This window comes from Mastigoproctus giganteus, chromosome 7 (assembly GCF_048544385.1).
Source record: "Mastigoproctus giganteus isolate SK-2022 chromosome 7, ASM4854438v1, whole genome shotgun sequence".
Classification (NCBI taxonomy): Eukaryota; Metazoa; Arthropoda; class Arachnida; order Uropygi; family Thelyphonidae; genus Mastigoproctus; species Mastigoproctus giganteus.
In genome coordinates, this window is record NC_143581.1 from 121,145,377 (window position 1) to 121,171,361 (window position 25,985).

Genomic DNA, 25,985 nt, shown 5'->3' on the forward strand with positions numbered 1-25,985 from the left:
ATCATTTACAAATTTCCTTAATTTCAATATCTACATATATGATTATATATGTACATATATAATCATTATGTAGATATTGAATATAATCATCAGTTAAATTTTCACTAGTTTTCATCATAATTATATAATCATTAATCATGAGTGGCGATTTCAACGTTAAATTCAGATTGGAAGAAACTACACCGTTAATTGTTTTCCTGCAAGAAATTCGATCGTAACTCTAAATGCTAATCCCTCAATTTCAACTATAAGATCGGGTACCACAATTGATGCTGTTTTCCAGAGACATTTAGATATCATAAATCTTCAGCTGAAATTATGAAAATTTGTGAATTGTTATTGTTATTTGGTTTTTTTTTTTTTTTTAGGAGCATTAGCAACTAGGGCCATATTGCTCTGGGATATGCGGTGGTCATTCTCTGACCTTTCCGCATCCTCCGTATTTGGTGGTGATGGGCTAGAACCCTGGTCTAATCAAGAAGTGTGTGCTATGCACTGCTGCTCCTTCCCACCTGGCTATGGAGGCGCCTGCGAATGATCAATAAAATGCATACAATGCAAAGCTCCTTTATTTCATAATCAATATATACAAATCAAAATACTTAAAAGAAATGTGAAGGATGTTTCACATAAAACCATTTACCGTGTGTGTGTGCTCGGCACACATGCCTTTTCCCAGTTTTTATAATTTTATCATATGTGTATATATATAATATAATGATTATATAATTTAATCATAAGTTTTCATCATTTTTATAATTTATATTTTTATAAATGAGCTGATAATTCACAAATTTGTATAATTTCAGCTGGAAGACAAGATACAATGGATTTAGGAAAGCTAAATGTCTGGAAAACAGCATTGATGGACGTACCCAATCTTGTAGTTGAAATTGAGGGATTAGTTTTTAGAGTTAGATGGAATGTTTCTTGCAGAAAAGTAATTAAACGGTTTAGTTTCTTCCAATCTGAAATTAACGTTGAAATAGCCGCTCATGATCATGGGTATTTTATGTAAATCTTTCTTTAACAGTGCTTCACCTTGATTTGAGTACAGTAGCTAAAAGAAATGAATGAGGTTAATTATATCCTGTATGTCACTGTTGAAGACCATCTTTGTTTTCTTAGGTCTTTTCCCTTTCATTTTTGCTCACTATTCTCGAGAACACTCTGCCCTTAACTTTGGCATCATTGAACCCTAAAATTTTTTTTCACAAATAATTTGTTTATTATGTTTTTTCTAATGCAGTTCGACGAAATTCAAACAAATGTCATTCGAATTTTCTAAATCGGTTCACTAGAATTACAAATATCGTACCAGTCACAAAAAAATGCATCACGTGTTCTAATCACTACCCCTGCGTTGAGTGCTTGGCACAGACTAGTGGTGGGATGCACCTTTGCTGGAGGCCGCAGATAATGTAATCTTCCTTGATGCATTTTTCATGACCAATCAGATTTGCTTGGTTGAAATTTTTGTAGGTGCCCTCAAGGATGTTTCACATCAAAAATTTTAAAATATTTATTTTTGAGCCAGAAATGCAAAAAAAAAAAAAATAAAAAAAAAAGGGTTGACATGGGCAAGTTTGTATATCACCCTTATAACTTCCATAAAGTTGGGCTCTCAAGAATGTTTTTTTCAAGAAATTAAGGTTTGTAAAAAATGAAATTTTTGTACATAAATATTAATTTTTTTTTGACTTGATATCATTCCCAGCATTAAACTTATCAGAAATCAAACTAAATTAAAAAAATATATATATGGTTTAAGAAGCCCTCTTTTTTTTTTTTTTTTTTTTTGAAGCAATAAAATCTACATTATTTATCTGACACACACTTTTTATTTCTTCTGCTTCTAGATCAGAATTTGAGAGAACTTTAATTTCAGTTTTTGTAAGTTGAAATTGGACAACAAAGGTTAGCAGATGTAATGATCTCCAATTTTCAAAGCCATTTTTGTCCTGGCATATGTTAAGACTGTCTGCTATTAGTTGGAATTATAGATAAGATATGGCAACATGTACTGGACAAATTGTGGACAAAATTTTTTTTTGACAATTAATAAAAAAAAGAGCTGCATTATTTGAAGTGGCCATGTAAAAATGTAGATCTGTATATCCATTAATTAGTATAGAATTATTTATTTTTATTAATTCAACTAAATCTAATGAAGTTAAATTTTATTGGTAAATTCCATATTTTTAATTATGTGCATTTCTGTATTGCAGTTATACTTTGAGGATAAAAAGAAAAAAAAAAAAAAAATGAACAGGCTTGACATTGGACATTCTTACCAGGACACAGCAACATCTGATTTAAACTTTTCATTTATATATGAAAAACCTGAGAATGATCATTCTTCATTGATCAGTACCAATAATGATATTATGTTTTTCTCACTTGGGACAGAAGACTTTTATGATAATTCCAGTGCTAGAATAACTTCTCAGCTGGATACAGTTGCCACCTTGACTGAAGATGATGTATTTCCTACAGATACTTTAGATCCCATAGAAATATTTAGTTTACTCAAAAATGAGCACTTTTATAGTAATGACATATATGACAAGTACTGCAGTGTACATGTAGAAGACTGTAATATTCTGATTAACAGTTCAGGTGATTTTACAAACCATTTAGTGACAGAAGAAACATCTATGGAATTTGATTTATCACACTCCATCTCTCAAGGAAAGGAAGATTTTTCAATTAAACAGTTAAACATAGATTTCAGTGATAATGGCGAACTTGATTGTGCAGTAGTTCAGAATGAATCATTATCCCCAGATTCAAGCTATATTCTTTCGGTTAGTCTTCCATTAGGAATTAGTAACTCTGTTGATGAGCAAACTGAAGTATCATTACCAAATAGACCTTTACAGCAGAACTTGCCCAGCTGGCAAAATATGATTTCTGCAGATACATTGGAAAAAGAAAAGTCATCTGAATGCTTATTATCATCTAGTTATCCTTTGATGGGTTCAAATAAAATGCTAGAGACCACTGGAAGCATCCAAGAATGGACTTCTAAGTCACATGCTGTCAAGGCATGCAATAACATTTTGTCCAGTGGTCCTTTGGATTTTATGAATATATCTACAAGTCATTCTTCTAAAAATCAGGCTATGCCATCTTCTTCTGGGCCATTTTTTAATTCAACCCACATATCCACCTCAGAACCATCAGTACATAAATTACACTATATGTCTCACAAATTTCAGGATGAGAATATGAAGCAGAAATTTACAAGACAAAGATATACTGGAGTAAGGTGTCTTTCACACTTTTCGTATTTATCATTATCAAATGATGATAATAGCTATCATGAAGATTCTGATCATTATGAAGATGAAGAAAATAATTCTTCAGATGAAGGTAATATTAATTTAACAATTAAAAAAATAATAATGAACATTTATGTATAATTTTGGCATGAAGGCATTGGAGGAAATTTGCTGCCAAGGATAAAGGGATGGTTGAGTGGGAGAAGACAGAGTGGTAATCAATGGACACTGCTCTTCGTGGACTAATGTTATTAGTAGTGCCCCTCATGGTTCAGTGTTGGGTCCATTGTTGTTTACTGTATTTATTAATAATATTGATGATGGCATATCAGGCTTAATGTCCAAGTTTGCAGACGATGCGAAGGTTGGCAGGGTTGTTAAGGACACTAATGACAGTACGCTGCTGCAACAGGATCTAGAAAAATTGAGCAGATGGGCTGAGAGGTGGCAACTGAAGTTTAACATTGACAAATGTAAAGTACTGCATATGGGAAGTAATAACCCCAGAGTAACTTATCAACTGTGTGGTACTACTTGACAGTGATACAGAATGAAAAGGACCTGGGGGTAGTCATGTAGGCAGATATGAAGTTTTCTGAGCAGTGCAGAAGGTCTGCAAGAGTAGCTCATGGTGTCTTGTCAATCATATACAGGAATTTTTCTAGCAGGGATAAGGAGGTGATTATCCCCTTATATAAGGCAATGGTCAGGCAGTGGTCACACCTTGAGTACTGTATACGGGTCTGGAGGCCTCATTTTAGGAAGAATGTAGAGCTGCTGGAGCAAGCGCAGAGAAGGGCAACAAGATTAGTGAATGGAACAAAGGATTGCTCTTACGAAGAAAGGTCTAAGTTTTGCAAATTACAGTGTCTGGAGACTAGGCACCTGCAAGGTGATCTGATTGAGGTGTATAAAGCCTTGAATGGTTTGAGCATGCTTAGTGCTGATTGGATTCTTCCTCTTGCTCAGAATAATCACCTGAGAAGGCATAAATTCAAATTGAGGAAAGACAGTTGTAGAATAGATATGTGTAAATTTTCCTTTAGCCAGCGTGTGGTTGATTGCTGGAACAAACTTCCATATGTCATTGTAGAAGTTGATAGTTTAAATAGATTCAAGGCAGAACTAGATGGTGCCTCCGTAGCCAGGTGGGCAGGAGCAGCAGTGCATAGCACACGCTTCTTGATTAGACCGGGGTTCGAGCCCGTGACCACCAAATATGAAGGATGCGGAAAGGTCAGGGAATGACCACCGCATATTCCCGGAGCAATATGGCCTTAGTTGCTAATGCTCCTAAAAACCAAATAACAACGACAACAGCAGAACTAGACAAACATTTGGAGCGAGTGGATGGGTGAAATTAGAAAGTTTTTTTTTTTTTTTTTTTGGCTGATGTTATATAAGCTTGCTTTCTTGCATCATGTGCCTTTACTAATGCTAATGCTAATTTTAAAACTTATATGGTAGAACTCAGATAATTCAATGCTGAATGGGCATTAAAGCTACTTTAAATTAACCTGACTATAAATTATCCAGTTTTTCTTATTGCTACTTGGATGGACCATGTGTCAATTAAAATTACAAATTACTTAGAAGTAGTAGTAGTAATGGCAAATGATGCGAGAAAGAAAACTTATATAGCATCAGCCAAAAAAAGAAAAAAAACACAGCTCATTCATTCATATTTATCTAGTTCTCCCTTTGAATTTATTCAAACCAAACACTTCCACAACAACAAATTATAAGCCTGTTCCAACAATCAACCATCCATTGGCTGAAGGCAAACTTCTGCACATGTCACATCTATCCTGCAACCAACGTTCTTCGACTTGGCACACCCAGGGTCCTGAGCTGGATATCATATTTCTTCTCATTCTTGGTGATTCCCTTGTACTCCTCTCTCTCAGGGTAACTTGGGAAATTTTTTTTTTGTGTGGTGCAGCATAAGCCCCAGGCTTCCTTGCACTATATGGCTGGTAGTAGTAGTAATAATAATAACACTGAGCTTACTCAATCCGTTTGAAGCTTTAAACACCTCAATCAGATCTCCCCATAGACTCAAAGAGCTGCAATTTGCAGAACTGTAGCCTTTCTAGGTAAGAGACCCTCTTGTTCCTTTCGCCAATCTGGTTGTCTTTTTCTATACCTGTTCCAGAAGATCTACATCCTTCCTAAAGTGAGGACACAGTACCTGTATACGGTACTCATAATGTGGACTAATCTTGACTTTATATATACAAAGGGATAAAATCTTATCCTTGCCAGCAAAGTTTCTATATACCATTGACAAAACCCCATGAGCTCTCCTGGCAGCATGTCTGACTGCACAATTACCGCCAGGTTTCAATGCTAAACTTCAAATGCATTTCTCAGCCCATTGACACAATTTTCCTAGTTCTTGTACCAGTAGCTCACCCTGATGACTGTCGTTAACCACTCTACCAAACTTTGTATCATCTGCAAACTTAGACATTAAGCCTGATATACCTTCATCAATATCATTGATAGATATTGAAAACAATAATGGACCAAGCAGTGAACCCTGGGAAACTCCACTAATAACATTAATCCATGAAGAGCAGTGCACATTGATAACCACTCCCTGCCCTCTTCCACTTAATCATCCCTTTATCCATAGCAGTAACTTGCTCTTAATGTGACATTGCTCCAGTTTGTACAGCAGTCTTTTATGTGTAACATTATCAAAAGCCTTCCTGAAATCCAAGTACAGGTAGTTCCTGACTTTACGAGTTAATTCGTTCCTGGTGTGCGCTCATAAAGTGAAAACTCATAAAGCAGGAATTTATTTCCCATAGATGTAATGTTAAAAGCAGGGGTTACGTTCTCAACAATGAAATTTGACTAGAGTAATGTTAAATAATGGTCAACAAATCAATAATTTATGCTTAAACAATGATTGAAATATCCAAAGAAATTAAAACATAGCCTTTAAAATCAAGCAAATTGTAATAATAAAGAAATTATTTATGTCATACAAATGTTAAAGAATCTTCATTATCATCGACTAAATGCACATTTGTCGATGGTTCTTTACTCATTGTTCGCTCTTCACTCGGTTTGTTGGTAACACAAGGAGTCATCTCCTTCTTCAGAAATGCTTCAAGAGTCATTTGTTTCCAAGGCAGTCTTCTCTTTTCTTTATAAATTTTATGATAGCACGCATAAGCATTTTTTAAAATCTGTAGCAACTTTTCTAGTGTGCTCGAAATTTGAATCTTGTGACTTGAAAATCTAAATTGCTTTTCTCTTGTGTTGAAAAGCTTCATCAAGCCCCTTGAGAGTGAAAGAATGAACAGGAGTGAGTTTCAGCTGTTAGATCTTATTTTTCAGTTCCCTCACATTTTGCTATTTCAAGCAGCTTTTCATTTGTGAGCTCTCCATTGTGTTTGAAGCAGATCAACGGCATCAGTTGTAGAAACTTCAAGCTGCAATTGGTTAGCAATATAAATGACCGCTTCTGTTTCAATTTGTACAATTTCTGCTGGTTCTTAAAATCCTTCAAAATTATCAATAAACTGATGACAGTTTATTCCAAACACCCTTCATGTTCTTCTCTGTAATTTTGTTCCAGGCTTGTTTTATTATTTTGATTGCATCTACCAAAGGTTTTTAACAGTTGGACCCCCCTCCTTATCTTTTCCCGAACAAATAAATGCATGCACAGTAGCAATGTATTGTATAGCTATGCATGTGGTTTGAAATGCTGTGTTTATGAATGTTTAGCATTTTTGTATTGCAATTAATGTTCATATTTTTGCTTCTGGTGATACTTGATATTTGGAAAAAAGAACTTGTAAAGCGGGAACTGCCTGTATATGATATCAAAACTATTTTAAGCATCCAGTTCCTTGGTCACTGCATCGTAGTAACCAATCAGATTATATAGACAAGACTACCCCTTGAAATATCCATGCTGTGATTACAGTATAATTGCATGCCTGTCCAAATGGTCCTGCATTGCTTCTTTGACAAGTGATTCTATTATTTTACCTGGAGTTAAGCTACCAAAGCTGTAATTAGTCATATCATCTTTTGATCCCACTTTATGAATTGGGGATATATTCGCACATCTCCAGTCGTTGGGACCTCCTCTGAATGCAAGAATGATCTCATAATTATGGCTAAGGGTTTGCTTGCCTCCTTTGGTGCCTACTTTAATATAAATGGATAGATTCCATCTGTCCCGGGTACCTTTTTTATGTCCATCCTGAACAATTTCCCCTCCACTTTCCACTTTAGTCGTTTAGCTGCCTGTTAGTGTTTGATAAACTTCTGGCATCCCCTTCCCTAATGAATTCCTGATGTGTGAATGTCGGTGCAAAATACCTATTCAGTTTGTCCGCAACCTGAGTAGGGTCATCAACAGTTAACACATAGACATGAAGTGTCTGCGTTATTGAAGTCCACTCGAGAGTAGCCTGTGCGGACGTACATCTTTGCCGCTCCTGGAACAGAGAAGTTTTTTCTGATTTATTTTCTGTTTTATTAGCTTAAATTGGCATATTAACTTATTTTCTAGAGTAGCTTAATATTCCTATTTACGATACTTAGATTAAAGTAACTTAGATAGAGATTTTGTAGGTATTACTTAGTATTGGAAAGGGTATCAAATTCACGTGTTTACCGTTCGTAATTGCCGCCATTGTTACGCGATACAAAATATCTTGAAATAGATAGCATAAGCTTAATATAGTATAGTATAGTACATAATATTGTCAATTAATCAGATAATTAATCTTGTTGAACTTCATTGTCAATTGTACTTTGTACTGTAAATTGTACTTTTAACTATACATATAACGACTTGGGTTACGTAACATAAATAATTAGTAAAAAATAAATAATTAATACTTAACTTGATAAGGAAGTTATATAAAGGGATTTCGTAGATAACACTCGATACTGAAACATAAATGTAGCATTATAACTGTGTTGGGATATAAGTTTAGGGTTTTAATTTTGTACCGAAATTGAAATTTTATTGAAATTAAATCGAAATCATGACTCAGACCAGAGCAGCAAAGCAAAAGGCTCAAGCTAATGGGAGTGCTGTGGCTCAGGGGAGAACTGAGGAGGGCAGTTGCCCTCTGAATCACAGCCTATTAAAATGCACTACTTGCTTGATGTTTGTGGAGCAGTCGGGTACGGGACATGATACTGCCATGGGGGATGTCTTTGTATGTGCGCGATGCAAGGAGTGTAAGGAAATCAGGCGACAACCCAGCATTGTTATGGGCCTATATGAGAGCTTGAAGGACAGGGTGGATGCCCTCGAAGGATTAAAAGTGAGGGGCCCATCAAGCTCTCAGCAGCCCACACCATGGTCATCACGCGACACAACGGCAGCCCCCAAGGCAGAATGCGCTGGTCCCAAAGGAACTAGTAGTTGTTGGTGACTCTATTGTCAGGGAAACGGGAAACATGCTTTGTAAAAAGGATAGGTGGAACAGGACCAGGGTATGTCTGCCAGGGGCAAAGGTTGATGATGTTGTAGAGCGGATATCATCTTTTAATGGCACAAAAGGTGATATAGTTGTACACGTTGGCACTAATGATATTAAGAGTAGGAGACCGGCGGAATTACTTAACAAGTACAGTTCACTGTTGAAAAAAAGCCGTGAATTAGGGTTGAATTTGAAAGTGTCTGCAATTCTGCCCAGACACGATAGGAGGGAGTATATGATGAGAGCCCTGTTGATCAATTCGGCCCTGGAAAGATTGTGCAAGGCTCAAGGGGTAGAATTTTTTTCAGCCTGGTCTGTACTTGTTAACAGGAGAGACTGCTTCTACAGGGATGGGATACACTTAAATAGAAAGGGTGCAAGAATGTTTGCTGATGCTATCGAGGCAGTGTTAGGTGGGTCGGAAAACTGCTAGATTGGGGAGATACAAGGACTAATAGATTAACAGTAGCCACTGGCAGAGTTGAAAGTGATTCTTGCACTGTTTCTATTGGAATGAGCTGCAGCCTGGAAAATAAGATGCAGGATATTTCAGAGACTGCTGGGAATCATTGGGTTACAAGTAAACACATGGGTTCTGTTAGGGTAGCTAAGAAAAAGAACAGGTGCATGTATACTTGCGTGTACACCAATGCTAGGGGTTTAGTAAATAAATTTGATGAATTTGAGGTATTGCTCAAAACATCAAAGGCAGATATTGTGGGGATTTCAGAAACGTGGTGTCACACAGATATAAGGAATGCAGAACTGGAATTTGGGGAGTACAATGCCTACAGAAAGGATGGATAGGAAGGGAGGAGGGGTTATGCTATTAGTTAAGAAATACATAAAATCCAATGAAGTGAAGCCAGTCGACATTGCTGGACAGTGCAGTGTCGATCAGTTTGGTGTGACATAAGCATTGGGAGATCAAAATTGAGAGTAGGAGTGTGCTATAGGCCTAATGACTCTGATGAGTATAACAAACTGTACAGGGAAATAGAGTGGGCCAGTAAATCAGAGAGTCTTATAATGGGGGATTTTAATTTCCCAGATATTGACTGGAATTTGGAGGCTGGTCACTCACACACTAGCAAGGCTTTTGTGGATTTATTGGATGATTGTTTTCTACATCAGCATGTTCGGGAGGCAACTAGAGGGAGTAATACTCTTGGTTTGATTATCAGTAGTGATTGTTCATGTATTAAGAATCTGCAGGTAAATGAACCACTAGGTGGCAGTGATCACAGTGTGCTGAAGTGGGATTTACTCAGAGGTAACTACCACTAGGGGTAAAGGGAAGGTTTATTGCTTTCGTAAAGGCGACTATGATGGACTGAGATAGTATTTAAATTCTATACAGTGGTACCAACTGATGATGTTACCAACAGCAAATTCAAAATGGGAAGCATTCAAAGAACTTATCTTGGAAGCTACTAGGCTTTACATACCAACTAAGAAATATTGTTCAAGGTTTAGGCCTAAGTGGATGTCAGATGAACTAATGAGACATATGGCAGAGAAGAAAAATGCATGGGATACATACAAATTAACACATGACACAGAAGCCTATTATAGATACAAGTTGATCTGTAACCAAGTTACAAAGGAGGTTGGGCAGGCGAAGGCAGATTACGAGAAATCTTTGGCAAGGGATGCAAAGAAAAACAGCAAAGAGTTCTTTACTTATGTAAACTCTAGAAGGAAGGGGATGAATCAGATTAGTCCACTTGATATTGATGGATCAACTGTTGATGATCCTGCTCAGGTAGCTAACAAACTAAATGAATATTTTGCATCGACATTCACACATGAGGAGTTATTCAGCGAGGGGAATGCCAGAGGTGTATTCAACTCTGGCAGTAAGCTAGATAATCTTGTAATAACTGAGAGTAAAGTGGAGGAGAAATTGTTGAAGATAAACACAAGAAAGGCATCTGGGGTGGATGGGATCTATCCAGTTATATTAAAGGAAGCAGCAAATGAAGTAAGCAAACCCTTAGCCATAATTATGAGAACTTCCTTGGACTCAGTGGAGGTACCCATAGACTGGAGATGTGTAAATGTGACCCCAATTCAGGAAGGAGGATCAAAGGCTGACACAAGTAATTATAAACCTGTTCTAGGAAAATTAATGGAGGCACTGGTTAAAGAAGCACTACGGGATCATCTAGACAAGACTTCAGTTATAGCTCGGACACAGCATGGTTTTTTTAAGGGGAAGTCTTGCCTGACCAACTTGATTGGATACTATGATGCAGTCACAAAAGAACTGGATGCAGGGAATAACTTTGATATTATATACTTGTATCTAAGAAAGGCTTTTGATACTGTTGCACATGGAAGACTGCTGCACAAATTGGAGCAGTGTGGCATTGGAGGCAAATTGCTGCTATGGATAAAGGGGTGGTTGAGGGGGAGAAGACAGAGAGTGGTAATCAATGGACACTGCTCATCGTGGACTAATGTTATGAATGGAGTTCCCCAGGGTTCAGTATTGGGTCCATTATTGTTTTCTGTATTTATAAATAATATTGATGATTGTATATCAAGCTTAATGTCCAAGTTTGCAGACGATACAAAGGTTGGCAGGGTTGTTAAGGACACTACTGACACTATGCTGCTGCAACAGGATCTGGAAAGGTTGAGCAGATGGTCTGAGGGATGGCAAATGAAGTTTAACATTGACAAATGTAAAGTTCTACATATGGGAAACAGCAACCTCAGAGCAACATATCAACTCTGTGGTACTATACTGACAGTGGTTGAGAATGAAAAGGACCTGGGGATAATTGTGCAGTGTGATATGACGTTCTCTGAGCAGTGCAGACGGGCTGCAAGAGTAGCTCATGGTGTCTTATCAATGATATACAAGAATTTTTCTAGAAGGGATAAAGAGGTGATTATTCCTTTGTATAAGGCAATGGTTAGGCCACACCTTGAGTACTGTATACAGGTCTGGAGGCCTCATTTCAAGAAGGATGTAGAGCTGCTGGAAGAAGTACAGAGAAGGGCAACAAGGTTAGTGAATGGAACAGTGGGTTGCCCTTACGAAGACAGACAAGTCTTGTAAATTACAGTGTTTGGAGACTAGGCACTGGTGAGGTGATCTGATAGAGGTGTATAAAGCCTTGAATGGTTTGAGCATGCTTAATGCTGATGGGATTCTGCCTCTTGCTCAGAATAATCACCTGAGAGGGCATAAATTCAAATTGAGGAAAGACAGATGTAGGATAGACGTGCGTAAATTTGCCTTTAGCCAGCATTTAGTTGGTTGGTGGAACAGACTTCCATCCCTTGTCGTGGAAGTTGATAACCTAAATAAATTTAAGGCTCAGCTGGACAGGTATTTCGAATGAACAGAGGTGTGAAGTGGAAGTTTTTTTTGTTTTTTTTTTGGCTGATGCTGCATAAGCTTGCTTTCTTGCATCATATGCCTCTACTAATGCTAATGCTAAATTAGGCACCAACTCAGCATTCTGATGGGCTTCCACGAGAGTTTGAGGTGTAGGATAGATGCCCTCGAAGAAATTAATATGAGGGGGCCCATCAAGCTCTCAACTGAACACGAGAGCTCAGTCCTGTGCATCGGCAATACAGTGGGAATTTCAAAGTCAGAAAGTGCTGGTCCAACAGAAAGTAGTTATTGTTGGTGACTCTATTGTCAGGGAGATGGGGAATATATTACGGAGAAAGGATAGGTGGAACAGGACCAGAGTATGTGTGTCAATGACATTGTAGGGCAGATATCTTTTAAGGGCAGAAAAGGTGATATTGTTGTACACATTGGCACTAATGACATTAAGAGTAAGAGAGCTGCAGATTTACTTAACGAGTACAGGTCATGATGAAAAAAGTTGCGAGTTAGGGTTAAATTTGAAAGTGTCTGCAATTCTGCCCAGACACAATAGGAGGGAGTGTATGATGAGAGCCTTTTTAATCAATTTGGTCCCCTGGAGAGATTGTGCAAGGCTCATGGGGGAAGAATTTTTTTCAGCGTGGTCTGTGTTTGCTAACAGTAGAGACTGCTTCTATAGGGATGGGATGCACTTAAATAGAAAGAGTGCAAGAATATTTGCTGATGCTGTTGAGGCGGTATTAGGTGGTTCGGAAAACTGCTAGCTTTCAGAGATTCACAGACTAAAAGATTAACAGTAGCCGCATGCAGAGGTGAAAGTGATTCTTGCACTGCTTCTGTTGTAATGAGCAGCAGCCTAGAAAGTAAGTTGCTTGGGATTTCAAGAGCTGCTGGCAGTCACCATGGAACAAATAAATACATGGGCTGTGTTAAAGTAACTAAGAGTAAGAACTCATGCATGTATACTTGCATGTACAGCAATGCTAGAAATATAGTAAATAAATTTGATGAATTTGAAGTGCTGATAAAGATGTCAAAGGCAGATATTGTTGGGATATCAGAGACATGGTGTCACAGGTATAAACAGTGCAGGATTGGAATTTGGGGAGTGGAATGTGTACAGAAAGGGTAGGAATGGAGGAGGGATTATGCTGTTAGTTTAGAAACATAAAATCGAAGGAAGTGCATCTAGTTAACTTGGGTTGACAGTGCATTGTTGAGTCTGTTTGGTGTGACATAAACACAGGGAAAGGGAAATTGAAAGTACGAGTGTGTTATAGGCCTAATGACTCTGATGAGTACAACGAACAGTTGTGCAGAGAAATAGAGTGGGCCGCCGGTAAATCAGAATGTCTTGTAATGGGGGATTTTAACTTTCCAGATATTGACGAGGGAGATCTATTCTCTTGATCTGATTATCAGCAGTGATTATTCATGCATTAAGAATTTGTAGATAAAGGAACCACTAGGTGCAGAGATCACAGTGTATTGATGTGGAATTTACTTAAAGATGTAACTGCTATCAAGGGTAAAAGGGAAGGGTTTTTGCTTTCGTAAAGGTGACTTCAGTGGTCTCAGACAGTTTTTAAATTCTGTACCTGGGGATCAACTGATGATGTTACCAGTGGTGAATTTTAAATGGGACTTCAGGGACTTAATTTTGGAGCTACTAGGCTTTTCATACAAACTAAGAAATATTGTTCAAGGTTCAGGTCTAAATGGATGTCAAATGAATTAATGAGGCTCGTGGCAGAGAAGAAAAATGCATGGTATGCATACAAATAAGCTAATCTGTAATCAAGTCACAAAGGAGGTTAGGCAAGCAAAGACAGATTACGAGAAATCTTTTGCAAAGGATGCAAAGAAAAACAGCAAAGCGTTCTTTACCTATGTAAACTCTAGAAGGAAGAGGATGAATCAGATTGGTACACTAGATGGTTGAAATATTGATTATCTTTTAAGTTCTGCGAGGTGCAGCATCTGGAGACTAGGCACCTGCGAGGTGATCTGATTGAGGTGTATAAGGCATTGAATGGTTTGAGCAGGCTCAGTGCTGACAGGATACTTCTGCTTGCTCAGATTAAGAATCTGAGGGGGCTTAGATTCAAATTGAGGAAGTACAGTTATAGATTAGATGTGCAGAAGTTTGCCTTTAGCCAGTGTGTAGTTGATTGCTGGAACAAACTTCCATCTGTTTGTGGAAGTTGATAGCTTAAATAAATTTAAGGCTGAACTAGACAAACATTTGGAATGACCAGATGGGTGAAATGGGTAAGTCTTTTTTTTTTTTTTTTTGGGCTGATGCTGTATAAGCTTGCTTTTTTGCATCATATGCTCTGCTAATGTTACTCTGTTGGCTGCAGTACAGAGGTCATATTATTGTGGGAAAAGATTACTTAAATAGTGGGGTACTGTTGAGCTCTGAAGCCTGGATGACAAGCCAACCTTTAAAGAGTTCACTCATCATCCAGGCTGTTTTGTTAGATTTGTACTGCAGTGGTACTTTTGTACTTTTAACTTTTTTGAAGCATTCAGCTTTTGCCAAATTTCGTATCATGAATAGCAGCACTTTTACAGAGCCATCCACATTTGCACTGACCAGAATTTTTAACTCTGTTGTCTATTTTTCTTTACTTTTAAAAAAATTTCTAATGAAATTTGTAAAGAAAATATTTTTTTCAGTGTGCACCTAAATATAAACCAATTTCAGCAACAATTAAAATAATTTCTTGGTTCTTAGTTGATGTGGAAGGCTATAAATACAACTGCTTGCTGCTTCCACTGAGGCAGTTTTATTCCTTCCTTTCTTTAAATTCTGATAGCCACCGAGCTTGATAGCTAGCTATCCTGAACTTGCTTTAAAATTACTCCCCTCCTTTTTTTAATCAAAATCCTTTGCTTTGCTTTGATTTGCCCACTTAGCTTCTCTTTGTTCCTTTTTTTTTTTTGACTTTGTTAATCGCTTTTGATTTTTTGGCAACTGTTAGACTTGTGTACATACCATGTTTAAACACATTTACCAGTGATCCGTTCAACTCTGAAAACACTTTTATGATGATCACTAATGCCCTCCAGTAGCAAAGTAAAACACCTGTTATTTTCTGGCGAAAACATTCATGCTTAGTGTGGCAAGGCAAATTCCTAATGTAAATAATTTCATGACTGACCTCAGATTATTGAACAATATAAGCACCAAACTTCAAATTAAAGATAAATTTTGTACCAACCTTTACATTATATAGAATAGGAGGCTCAAAGGGTAAAAAAAAAAAGAAGCAGCAAAATAGCCAATACTTTGATTTAAGCAGTTATGAATCATCCAATCTCCACTGTATAACACTAGGAGCGATAATAAAATAATTGTGATAAATATCAAATAAAATGCAATCATAATAAAAAAATTAAAAACTTTGTTCAGTTTTTGCTGTAGTTGCCTGCGAAATGTTCATTATAACGATGGTATCACTGCGGTCATAATACAGCAGAGCACTCTTTCTATTTTAAGAAGTACTGTTTATTAAAATTTAGCTCTATTTAAACTTATGTTAGTAATGTCATGTGAGAAGGGTCATTTGAATTCAGTCATAGGAAGCTTTACTACATAGGTCATGATGTGTCAAAAGGATAAGATTCTGTTCTTTTGCTGAGTGAGGAAGTATTTTTAGGACTGCATGTGACTACATGGTGCATAAGTTCCCATTAAAAAATGGGAACTTATGCACCATGTAGTCTCACTTTTGTAGTATCACTTTTGTCAATTTCACTGTGTGAACCTACAAGAAATATTATAAAAGAAGAAAGAATTGATGTACAGTGCCCCTGTTTGAGGAAGTAACACATGTAGAAGAACACTTAAAATACATAAATAAATACTTGAAATGCTGCTTGCTAACAGAAGACTGCTTCTACAGGGATGGGATACACTTAAATAGAAAGGGTGCAATAATATTTGCTGATGCTATCGAGGCAGTGTTAGGTGGGTCGGAAAACTACTAGCTTGTGGGGATACACAGACTAATAGATTAACATTAGCCTCTGGCAGAGGTGAAAGTGATTCTTGCACTGCTTCTCTTGGAATGATCAGCAGCCTAGAAACAAGATGCAGGGTATTTCAGAGACTGCTGGAAGTCATTTCAGTACAAGTAAACACATGTGTTGTGCTAGGATAGCTAAGAATAGGAACAGGTGCATGTATACTTACGTATACACCAATGCTAGGAGTTTGGTAAATAAAATTAATGAATTTGAGGTATTGGTCAAAATATCAAAGGCAGATATTGTTGGGATATCAGAGACGTGGTGTCACACAGATATAAGGAATGCAGAACTGGAATTTGGAGAGTGTACAGGAAGGATGGACAAGATAGGAAGAGAGGAGGGGTTATGCTATTAGTTAAGAAACACATAAAATCCAAAGAAGTCCAGCCAGTCGACATCGCTAGACAGTGCAGTCGGTTTGGTGTGACGTGGGCACTGGGGGATCAAAATTGAGAGCAGGAGTGTGTTATAGGCCTAGTGACTCTGATTAATATAATAAAAAAACTGTTCAGGGAAATAGAGTGGGCCAGTAAATCAGAGTGTCTTATAATGGGGGATTTTAATTTCCCAGATATTGACTGGAATTTGTGGGTTCATCATTCACACACTAGCAAGGTTTTTGTGGATTTATTGGATGATTGTTTTCTACATCAGCATGTTCAAGAGGCAACTAGAGAGAGTAATACTCTTGATCTGATTATCAGTAGTGATTCTTCATGCATTAAGAATCTGCACATAAAGGTACCATTAGGTGGCAGTGATCACAGTGTGCTGAAGTGGAATTTACTGAAAGAGGTAACTACCATCAGGGGTAAAGGGAAGGGTTTTTGCTTGCACGTAAAGGTGAATATGGAGGTCTGAGACAGTATTTAAATTCTATACTGTGGGACCAACTGAAGATGTTACCAACAGCAAATTCAAAATAGGACGCATTCAAAGAATTAATCTTGGAAGCTAAAAGGCTTTACATACAAACTAAGAAATATTGTTCAAAGTTTAGGTCTAAATGGATGCCAGATGAACTAATGAGACATGTAGCAGAGAAGAAAAATGCATGGGATACATATAAATTAATGGGTGACATGAAAGCCTATGATAGATATAAGCCGGTCTATAAACAAGTCACAAAGGAGATTAGGCAGGCAAAGGTAGATTATGAGAAAACTTTGGCAAAGGAGGCAAAGAAAAACAGCAAAGAGTTCTTTACCTTTGTAAACTCTAGAAGGAAAGGGATAAATCAGATTGGTCCACCTGATATTGATGGTTCAACTGTTGATGATCCTGCTCAGGTGGCTAACAAACTAAATGAGTATTTTGCATCTAAATTCACATATGAGGAGTTATTCAGGGAGGGGAATGACAAAGGTGAATTAAACTGGCAGTGAGCTAGGTGATTTTGGAATAACTGAGAGGAAAGTGGAGGAGAAATTGTTGAAGATAAACATGAAAAAGGCGCTCGGTGTGGATGGGATCTATCCAGTTATATTAAAGGGGCAGCAAAGGAAGTAAGCAAATCCTTATCCATAATTATGAGAACTTCCTTGGACTCAGGGGAGGTCCCCATGGACTGGATGTGTGCAGATGTATCACCAATTCACAGAGGCGGTTCAAAAGACCTGTTGGTTTAACTTCTGTTCCAGGGAAATTAATGGAGATACTGGTTAATGAAGCACTGCAGGATCATCTAGACAAGGCTCCAGTTATAGCTCAGACACAGCATGGTTTTGTTAAGGGGAAGTCTTGTCTGACCAAATTGATTGGTGGATACTATGATGTGGTCACAAAGGAACTGGATGCAGGGAATAACTTTGATATCATATATTTGGATCTTAGAAAAGCTTTTGATAGTGTTGCACATTAGCATTAGTAGAGGAATTTGATGCAACAAAGCAAGCTTATGCAGCATCAGCCAAAAAAAAAAAAATAAATAAATAAATAAAAAATAACCACTTCCACTTCACCCCTCTGTTCGTTCGAAATACCTGTCCAGCTGAGCCTTAAACTTATTTAGGCTATCAAGTTCCACGACAGGGGATGGAAGTCTGTTCCACCAACCAACCACCCGCTGGCTAAAGGCAAATTTCCACACGTCTGTCCTACAACTGTCTTGGCGCCTCCGTAGCCAGGTGGGAAGGAGCAGCAGTGCGTAGCACACGCTTCTTGATTAGACCGGGGTTCGAGCCCGTCACCACCAAATACGGAGGATGCGGAAAGGTCAGGGAATGACCACCGCATATCCCGGAGCAATATGGCCTTAGTTGCTAATGCTCCTAAAAATCAAATAAACAACAAACAACTGTCTTTCCTCAATTTGAGTTTATTCCCTCTCATGTGATTATTCTGAGCAAGAGGAAGAATCCCATCAGCATTGAGCATGCTCAAACCATTCAAGGCTTTATACATCTCTATCAGATCACCTTGCTGGTGCCCAGTCTCCAGACATTGTAATTTGCAAAACTTAAGCCTTTCTTCGTAAGAGCACCCAATTGTTCCATTCACTAATCTTGTTGCCCTTCTCTGTACTCGTTCCAGCAGCTCTACATCCTTCTTGAAATGAGGTCTCCAGACCCGTATACAGTACTCTAGGTGTGGCCTGACCATTGCCTTATACAAAGGAATAATCACCTCCTTATCCCTGCTAGAAAAATTCCTATATATCATTGACAATACACCATGATCTACTCTTGCAGCCCGTCTGTACTTCTCAGAGAACTTCATATCTGCCTGCACAACCACCCCCAGGTCCCTTTCATTCTCTACCACTGTCAGTAGAAGACTGCTGCATAAATTTAAGCATTGTGGCATTAGAGGCAAATTGAATCTATGGATAAAGGGATGGTTGAGTGGGAGAAGGCAGAGTGGTAACCAATGGAAACTGCTCTCCGTGGACTAATGTTATTAGTGGAGTCCCTCAGGGTTTGGTGTTGGGTCCATTGTTGTTTTCTGTATTTATAAATGATATTGATGATGGTATATCAGGCTTAATGTCCAAGTTTGCAGACGATACGAAGGTTGGCAGGGTTGTTAATGACACTAATGACAGTATGCTGCTGCAACAGGATCTGGAAAAAAGTTGAGCAGATGGGCTGAGAGGTGGCAAATGAAATTTAACTTTGACAAAGGTAAAGTACTACATATGGGAAGCAGTAACCCCAGAGTAACGTATCAACTGAGTGGTACTACACAGAGAGTGGTAGAGAATGAAAAGTATCTGGGGGTAATTATGCAGGCAGATATGAAGTTTTCTGAGCAGTGCAGACTGTCTGCAACAGTAGCTCATGGTATCTTGTCAATGATATACAGGAATTTTTCTATCAGGGATAAGGAGGTGATTATCCCCTTGTATAAGGCAATGGTCAGGCCACACCTTGAGGTCTGGAGGCCTCATTTTAAGAAGGATGTAGAGCTGTTGGAATGAGTACAGAGAAGGGCAACAAGATTAGTGAATGGAATGAAAGGTTGCTCTTACGAAGGAAGTTCTTTCTCTTGCTCAGAATAATCACCTGAGAGGGCATAAATTCAAATTGAGGAAAGGCAGTTGTAGGATAGACATGCAGAAAACTTCCATCTTTTGTTGTGGAAGTTGATAGCCTAAATAAATTTAAGGCTGAGCTGGACAGGTATTTGGAATGTTTGGAGGGGTGAAATGGTAATGGTTAATGCTAATAACAAGTCATGCTTTCATTTTAACAATTTCTCATGCGAATGTTGAATGAGAGGTCAGGATGAAACTGATAAAAACCAGGTGTGTGTGCTGGTAAATTTTAATCAACCAGCTCTCTAAAAGAAATTAGGGGTGGTATTGATTTAAACCAATTTTAATTGTGGTCACTAGGTGGCGCCATATGTCTCCCATGATCCTTTGTGTGGATGATGTAATCGCTCTCGTGACTTCTTTTGTCTCAAATCTCGGTGTGGTTTTACCATTGGGGTGCTGGCTGCTTTCTATGATTCTTTTGCACGTGACTCTCTGCTCTGATATTTTTATTTCTGTTGGCTGCTTCCCATAATCCTTTGCACAGGCTCTACTCCATTTTTTTTTTTGTTTTTTTAATTTTGCTACCGGATGGTGCCATGTGTTTTTCTTAAAAATAATTTCATTTGGTAGGATTCGAATTGAGGTCTATGAGCTTCATGGTCAAGTACCCTAAACGGGAATATTATGTGAAATTATAAAGTTTTGATATTAATTTCAATAAGATGAATTTTTAAATACATGTATTAAGGAGAAATTAAAAGTTAAATGAAATTTCCCTACTGTGGTTAAAGTTTGAAAATAAATACCTATATCTGAAAATTATAAGGTAAACATTGTAATTTCCAAGCTCTAATTATAATGTTTTTATTATTCTGGTTAAAATTCGATAGAGTTACCTATTCGAAAACTTTCCGCTTTGGAAATTTTTCGAATAGGTAACTTTTTGGAGTTGGGTACTTGCTAATCTTTGCAAAATGACACCACCTGTTGAAACATGTTAAACACAATACTACTACTATGAAATAACCCACAAGGAATGAGAGGATGCTAATTAGGGATGCCGTTTGAATGCAGTGAAGCAGAGTTAGCAGGCTAAATAAGTTAGCATAAGTGTGGCAAATGTTTCTCGTTTGGACATTAATTTATATTGTGTGGAAATTTCTGGACAGTAATCAAAATTCTGCCGGACATCCTTAAAAAGAGTACATGTCCAGAAAAACAGGAAGTCTGGTAACCCTAATATTTGAGAAACTTCATTAAAGACACAGTTTTAATGAATGAAAATCTTTTATTTGAAACTAAAGAGACAATATGAATGTGCACAGATCTTTACTTATAAAATTCTTAATTCAGATAACATATCATTATGAGGACAGTTCATTCTTTTTTTCACTTCATGTTTTTTTTTTTTTATGTAAATCCCAAACACGAGAGGTATTAGAACCTATAGTACTTAGTACCGTGCTTGGGTTGGAGGTTGAGAAGACGAAAGAAGATATTTGTTGACATTGGACTTGAACTTCTGTAGATTGTAATTTTCAGGAAATACGTATGAAGGAAGATTGTTCCAGAAAACGGCAGTTGAATGAATAAACGATGAAGGTGAAAAGTTGGTTCTGTGGGTTTGATGTTGGACAGTAAATGGATGTTGGCTGGTGGCGGCACGTGTTTGGACTGTTTTGAAAGAGAGAGCGGGAATTATAGAAGCCAATTCAGAAGAACAGTGCCTATAGAAGTATCTGTAGTAGAGGCATTTCAGGAGAAACAGTACGTCTATGAGACAGCGAGTGGCTGTCTCATAGACGTACTGTTTCTTTGGGGGCACCACCCCAGATGTGGGAACAATATTCCATGGCAGGGTGGATTTGCGATTTATACAGAGTGAGCAGCTGTTTGGAAGAAAAGTAATGCCGAGAGCGAAAGAGAAAACCAAGTTTTTTAGATGCAGAGGAAGCAATATTTGTAATGTGCTTGTGCCAAGAGAGATTAGAAGTCAGGGTAATCCCCAAAAGAGATATATCATTTTGCCTAGAAATCGAAGTGTCGCTAAAGATAAGCATAGGAGCATAAGAATCCTTTTTGCGAGATATAAGACAAGACTGAGTTTTAGAAGGGTTGAAATCAACTAAGTTGTCTTTGCCCCACTGGAGAATTACCTGAAGATCAGCATTTAAGGAATTAGTAGAAGATTTTCGAGAAGTTGAAGCTGATTGAGCAGGACAAGGTTTCTCAAAATGGAAAGTGGAATGGAATGTGCTATCATTGGCAAAACTATGGATAGGATTTCCAGTCAATGGAAGAAGGTCATTAATATACAAGAGGAAAAGAGTGGGGGAAAGAAATGAACCTTGGGGGACACCAGCATTAGTGGAGAAGTTAGAAGACAGAGAGCCATCTACCATCACCCTCAGTGAGCGATCAGAGAGAAAACTGGATAACCAATTACAAAAAACAGTTGGCAAACCATAAGATGGAAGCTTGTTTAGAAGACCTTTATGCCAAACACGATCGAAAGCCTTTGAGATGTAAAGAGCAACTAATTGTGTTTCACCGAACCTTTCCATTGAATTAGTCCATAAATGGGTAACATAAGCAAGAATATTATCAGTGGATCGACACTGACGGAATCCATACTGGCCATCGTTGATCAAACGTAAGGTTTCCAGGTAGTTTAAGAGTTAATTGATTTCGCCATTACTTTAGAAAGAGTAGAAGTAATTGCAATATGACGATAATTGGATGGGTGGGATTTGTCACCTTTTTTAGTAACTGGCTGGATATGAGCAAATTTCCAAGCAGAAGGCAAAACACCTTTGGAATAAGAAAGTGAAAAAAGGCGGCAAAGAATAGGAGTAAGTTCAGGAGCACAGGTTTTGAGAACAAGTGGAGAAATACCATCGGGACCTGGAGCTTTCTTAGCATCAAGATTCCTCAAAATCCTTCTGACATCCTTTTGACGGAAGACCACAGGAGCATATTGGGAATGGTGTGAGGTGTTTTACCAAGATCATTAATACACGAGTTGGAAGAAAAATGGGATGCTAACAGGTCAGCTTTATCCTTGGCTGAAGTGACAACAGAACCATCTGGTTTGGAAAGAGGTGGGAGCAGAGATGGGCAAAAGTTGCGGCCAATAGCTTTGGCAAGCGACCAGAATGCTCGGCCACCATTAAGGAAAGAAGAAAGTTTTCTACTCTTAGCCTGTTCAAATTCTAGTTTGGACTGATTAATAACTGCTTTACAATTGTTGCGAGCTTTGGTGTAGGCAGAAAATGAAACAGAAGAATTGGAAACAAGCCAATTATGATATGTGACGTTCTTCTCTTGAACAGCCTTAGCACATTTATTGGAAAACTAAGGTTTAGATAAAGGACAATATTTTAAAGTGGAGTGTGGGATAAAGGATTCCATTCCTGCAAGAATAATTTCACTGACACGATTTGAGCAAACGTTGACATCAGAAATTTTGAAACAGTAATCCAACCAAAGAAAAGAAGTCTCGCAGGTCATCCCATTTTGCATTCTTGTAATGCCAAACAACACGAGGTTGGGAATAACCATGAGATAAAGATTCCATTGGAGAAGAGACAATCACCAAGTTGTGATCTAAAGTGCCTAAAGGATGTCTCACTTCGAACGTGTACTTAGAAGGGTTGTTTGTGAGAAAAAGATCAAGCCTATTGGCTATATGGTTAGGATCGTACGGTATTCTTGTAGGTAAATGAACAATCTGTGCAAGGTCATTAGTAATTGCAAAAGCCTCAGCATCTTGACCAGCTAGGTCGGTGTGACTAGAAACCGGAAGCCAGCTGGAGTTATGAACACTAAAATCACCAAGGAAAATTACCTCACTGTTAGGAAAGTTGCAAAGAGAGGAAGTCAAAGAGCTCCAAGTGATTGGTGGAATTGGGAGAACGGTAGAGACAACATATGAATTTGGCACAATGAGGTAGAGAGAATTTAAGCCAGAGAAGATCAAAGAGAGGAGATTCCAAATTGCCAAGTCACTGACAGGGAATATCAGAACGGACATATGTACAAGTATATGCACAACTATTGCGGCAGTGTTACGTGGACGCCTCGGTAGCCAGGTGGAAAGGAGCAGCAGTGCGTAGCACATGCTTCTTGATTTGACCGGGGTTCGAGCCCGTCACCACCAAATACAGAGGATGCGGAAAGGTCAGGGAATGACTACCGCATATTCACGGAGCAATATGGCCTTAGTTGCTAATGCTCCCAAAAACCAAAACAACAACAAGTGTTAGGTGGGTCGGAAAACTCCTAGCTTGGGAGGGATACAAAGACTAATAGATTAACAGTAGCCACTGGCAGAGATGAAAGTGATTCTTGCACTGCTTCTATTGGAATGAGCAGAAGCCTGAAAAACAAGATGCAGGCTATTTCAGTGATTGCTGGGAGTCATTGTGGTACAAGTAAACACATGGGTTGTGTTAGGATAGCCAAGAATAGAAACATGTGCATGTATACTTGCGTGTACACCAATGCTAGGAGTTTGGTAAATAAATTTGATGTAGTTGAGGTATTGCTCAAAGCATCAAAAGCGGATATTATTGGGATATCAGAGACGTGGTGTCACACAGAAATAAGGAATGCAGAACTGGAATTTGGGGAATACAACGTCTACAGAAGGGATAGACAGGATAGGAAGGGAGGAAGAGTTATGCTGTTAGTTAAGAAACACATAAAATCCAAGGAAGTGAAGCCAGTCGATATCGCTGGACAGTGCAGTGTCGAGTCAGTTTGGTGTGACTTAAGCATTGGGAGATCAAAATTGAGAGTAGGAGTGTGCTATAGGCCTAATGACTCTGATGAGTATAATAAGAAACTGTATAGGGAAATAGTGGGCCAGTAAATCAGAGAGTCTTATAATGGGGGATTTTAATTTCCCAGATATTGACTGGAATTTGTGGGTTGGTCACTCACACACTAGCAAGGCTTTTGTGGATTTATTTAATGATTGTTTTCTACATCAGCATGTTCGGGAGGCAACTAGAGGGAGTAATACTCTTGATTTGATTATCAACAGTGATTCTTCATGCATTAAGAATCTGCAGATAAAGGAACCACTAGGTGGCAATGATCAGAGTGCGCTGAAGTGGGATTTACTCAAAGAGATAACTGCCATCAGGGGTAAAGGGAAGGGTTATTGCTTTCGTAAAGCCGACTACGATGGTCTGAGACAGTATTTAAATTCAATACAGTGGGACCAACTGAAGATGTTACCAACAGCAAATTCAAAATGGGAAGCATTCAAAGAACTTATCTTGGAAGCTACTAGGCTTCAAGTACCAACTAAGATATATTCTTAGTTGTATTGTTCAAGGTTTAGGCCTAAATGGATGTCAGATGAACTAATGAGACATATGACAGAAAAGAAAAATGCGTGGGATTCATAAATTAACACGTCACACAGAAGCCTATGATAGACACAAGTTGATCTGTAACGAAGTTACAAAGGAGGTTACGCAGGCAAAGGCAGATTACGAGAAATCTTTGGCAAGGGATGCAAAGAAAAACACCAAAGAGTTCTTTACTTATGTAAACTCTTTAAGGAAGGTCATGAATCAGATTGGTCCACTTGATATCGATGGGTCAACTGTTGATGATCCTGCTCAGGTAGCTAACAAACTAAATGAATATTTTGCATCGACATTCACACATGAGGAGTTACTCAGTGAGGGGAATGCCAGAGGTGTATTCAACTCTGGCAGTAAGCTAGGTAATCTTGTAAAACACAAGAAAGGCACCTGGGGTGGATGGGATCTATCCAATTATATTAAAGGAGGCAGCAAATGAAGTAAGCAAACCTTTAGCCATAATTATGAGAGCTTCCTTGGACTCGGGGGGGGGTACCCATAGGGTGGAGATGAAAAAAATGTGACCCCAATTCACAAAGGAGGATCAAAGGCTGACGCAAGTAATTACCTGTGAGTTTAACTTCTGTTCTAGGAAAATTAATGGAGGCACTGGTTAAAGAAACACTGCAGGATCATCTAGACAAGACTTCAGTTATAGCTCGAACACAGCATGGTTTTGTTAAGGGGAAGTCTTGCCTGACCAATTTGATTGGATACTATGATGCAGTCACAAAAGAACTGGATGCAGGGAATAACTTTGATATTATATACTTGGATCTTAGAAAGGCTTTTGATACTGTTGCACATGGAAGACTGCTAAACAAATTGGAGCAGTGTGGCATTGGAGGCAAATTGCTGCTATGGATAAAGGGGTGGTTGAGGGGGAGAAGACAGAGAGTGGTAATCAATGGAGACTGCTCATCGTGGACTAATGTTATTAGTGGAGTCCCTCAGGGTTCAGCGTTGGGTCCATTATTGTTTTCTGTA

The 25,985-nt window shown here is 38.3% G+C and overlaps 1 protein-coding gene across 1 annotated transcript in view; it reads left to right on the plus strand.

The window, feature by feature from the left end:
- The first annotated feature begins 2,264 nt into the window (after positions 1-2,264).
- Positions 2,265-25,985, plus strand: part of LOC150083169 (uncharacterized) — a 292,609-nt gene continuing 268,888 nt past the window's right edge. Inside the window, exon 1 of the mRNA XM_090378413.1 lies at positions 2,265-3,375. Within this exon, the coding sequence (XP_090234539.1) occupies positions 2,265-3,375 (1,111 nt within the window). The remainder of the gene's footprint in view (positions 3,376-25,985) is intronic.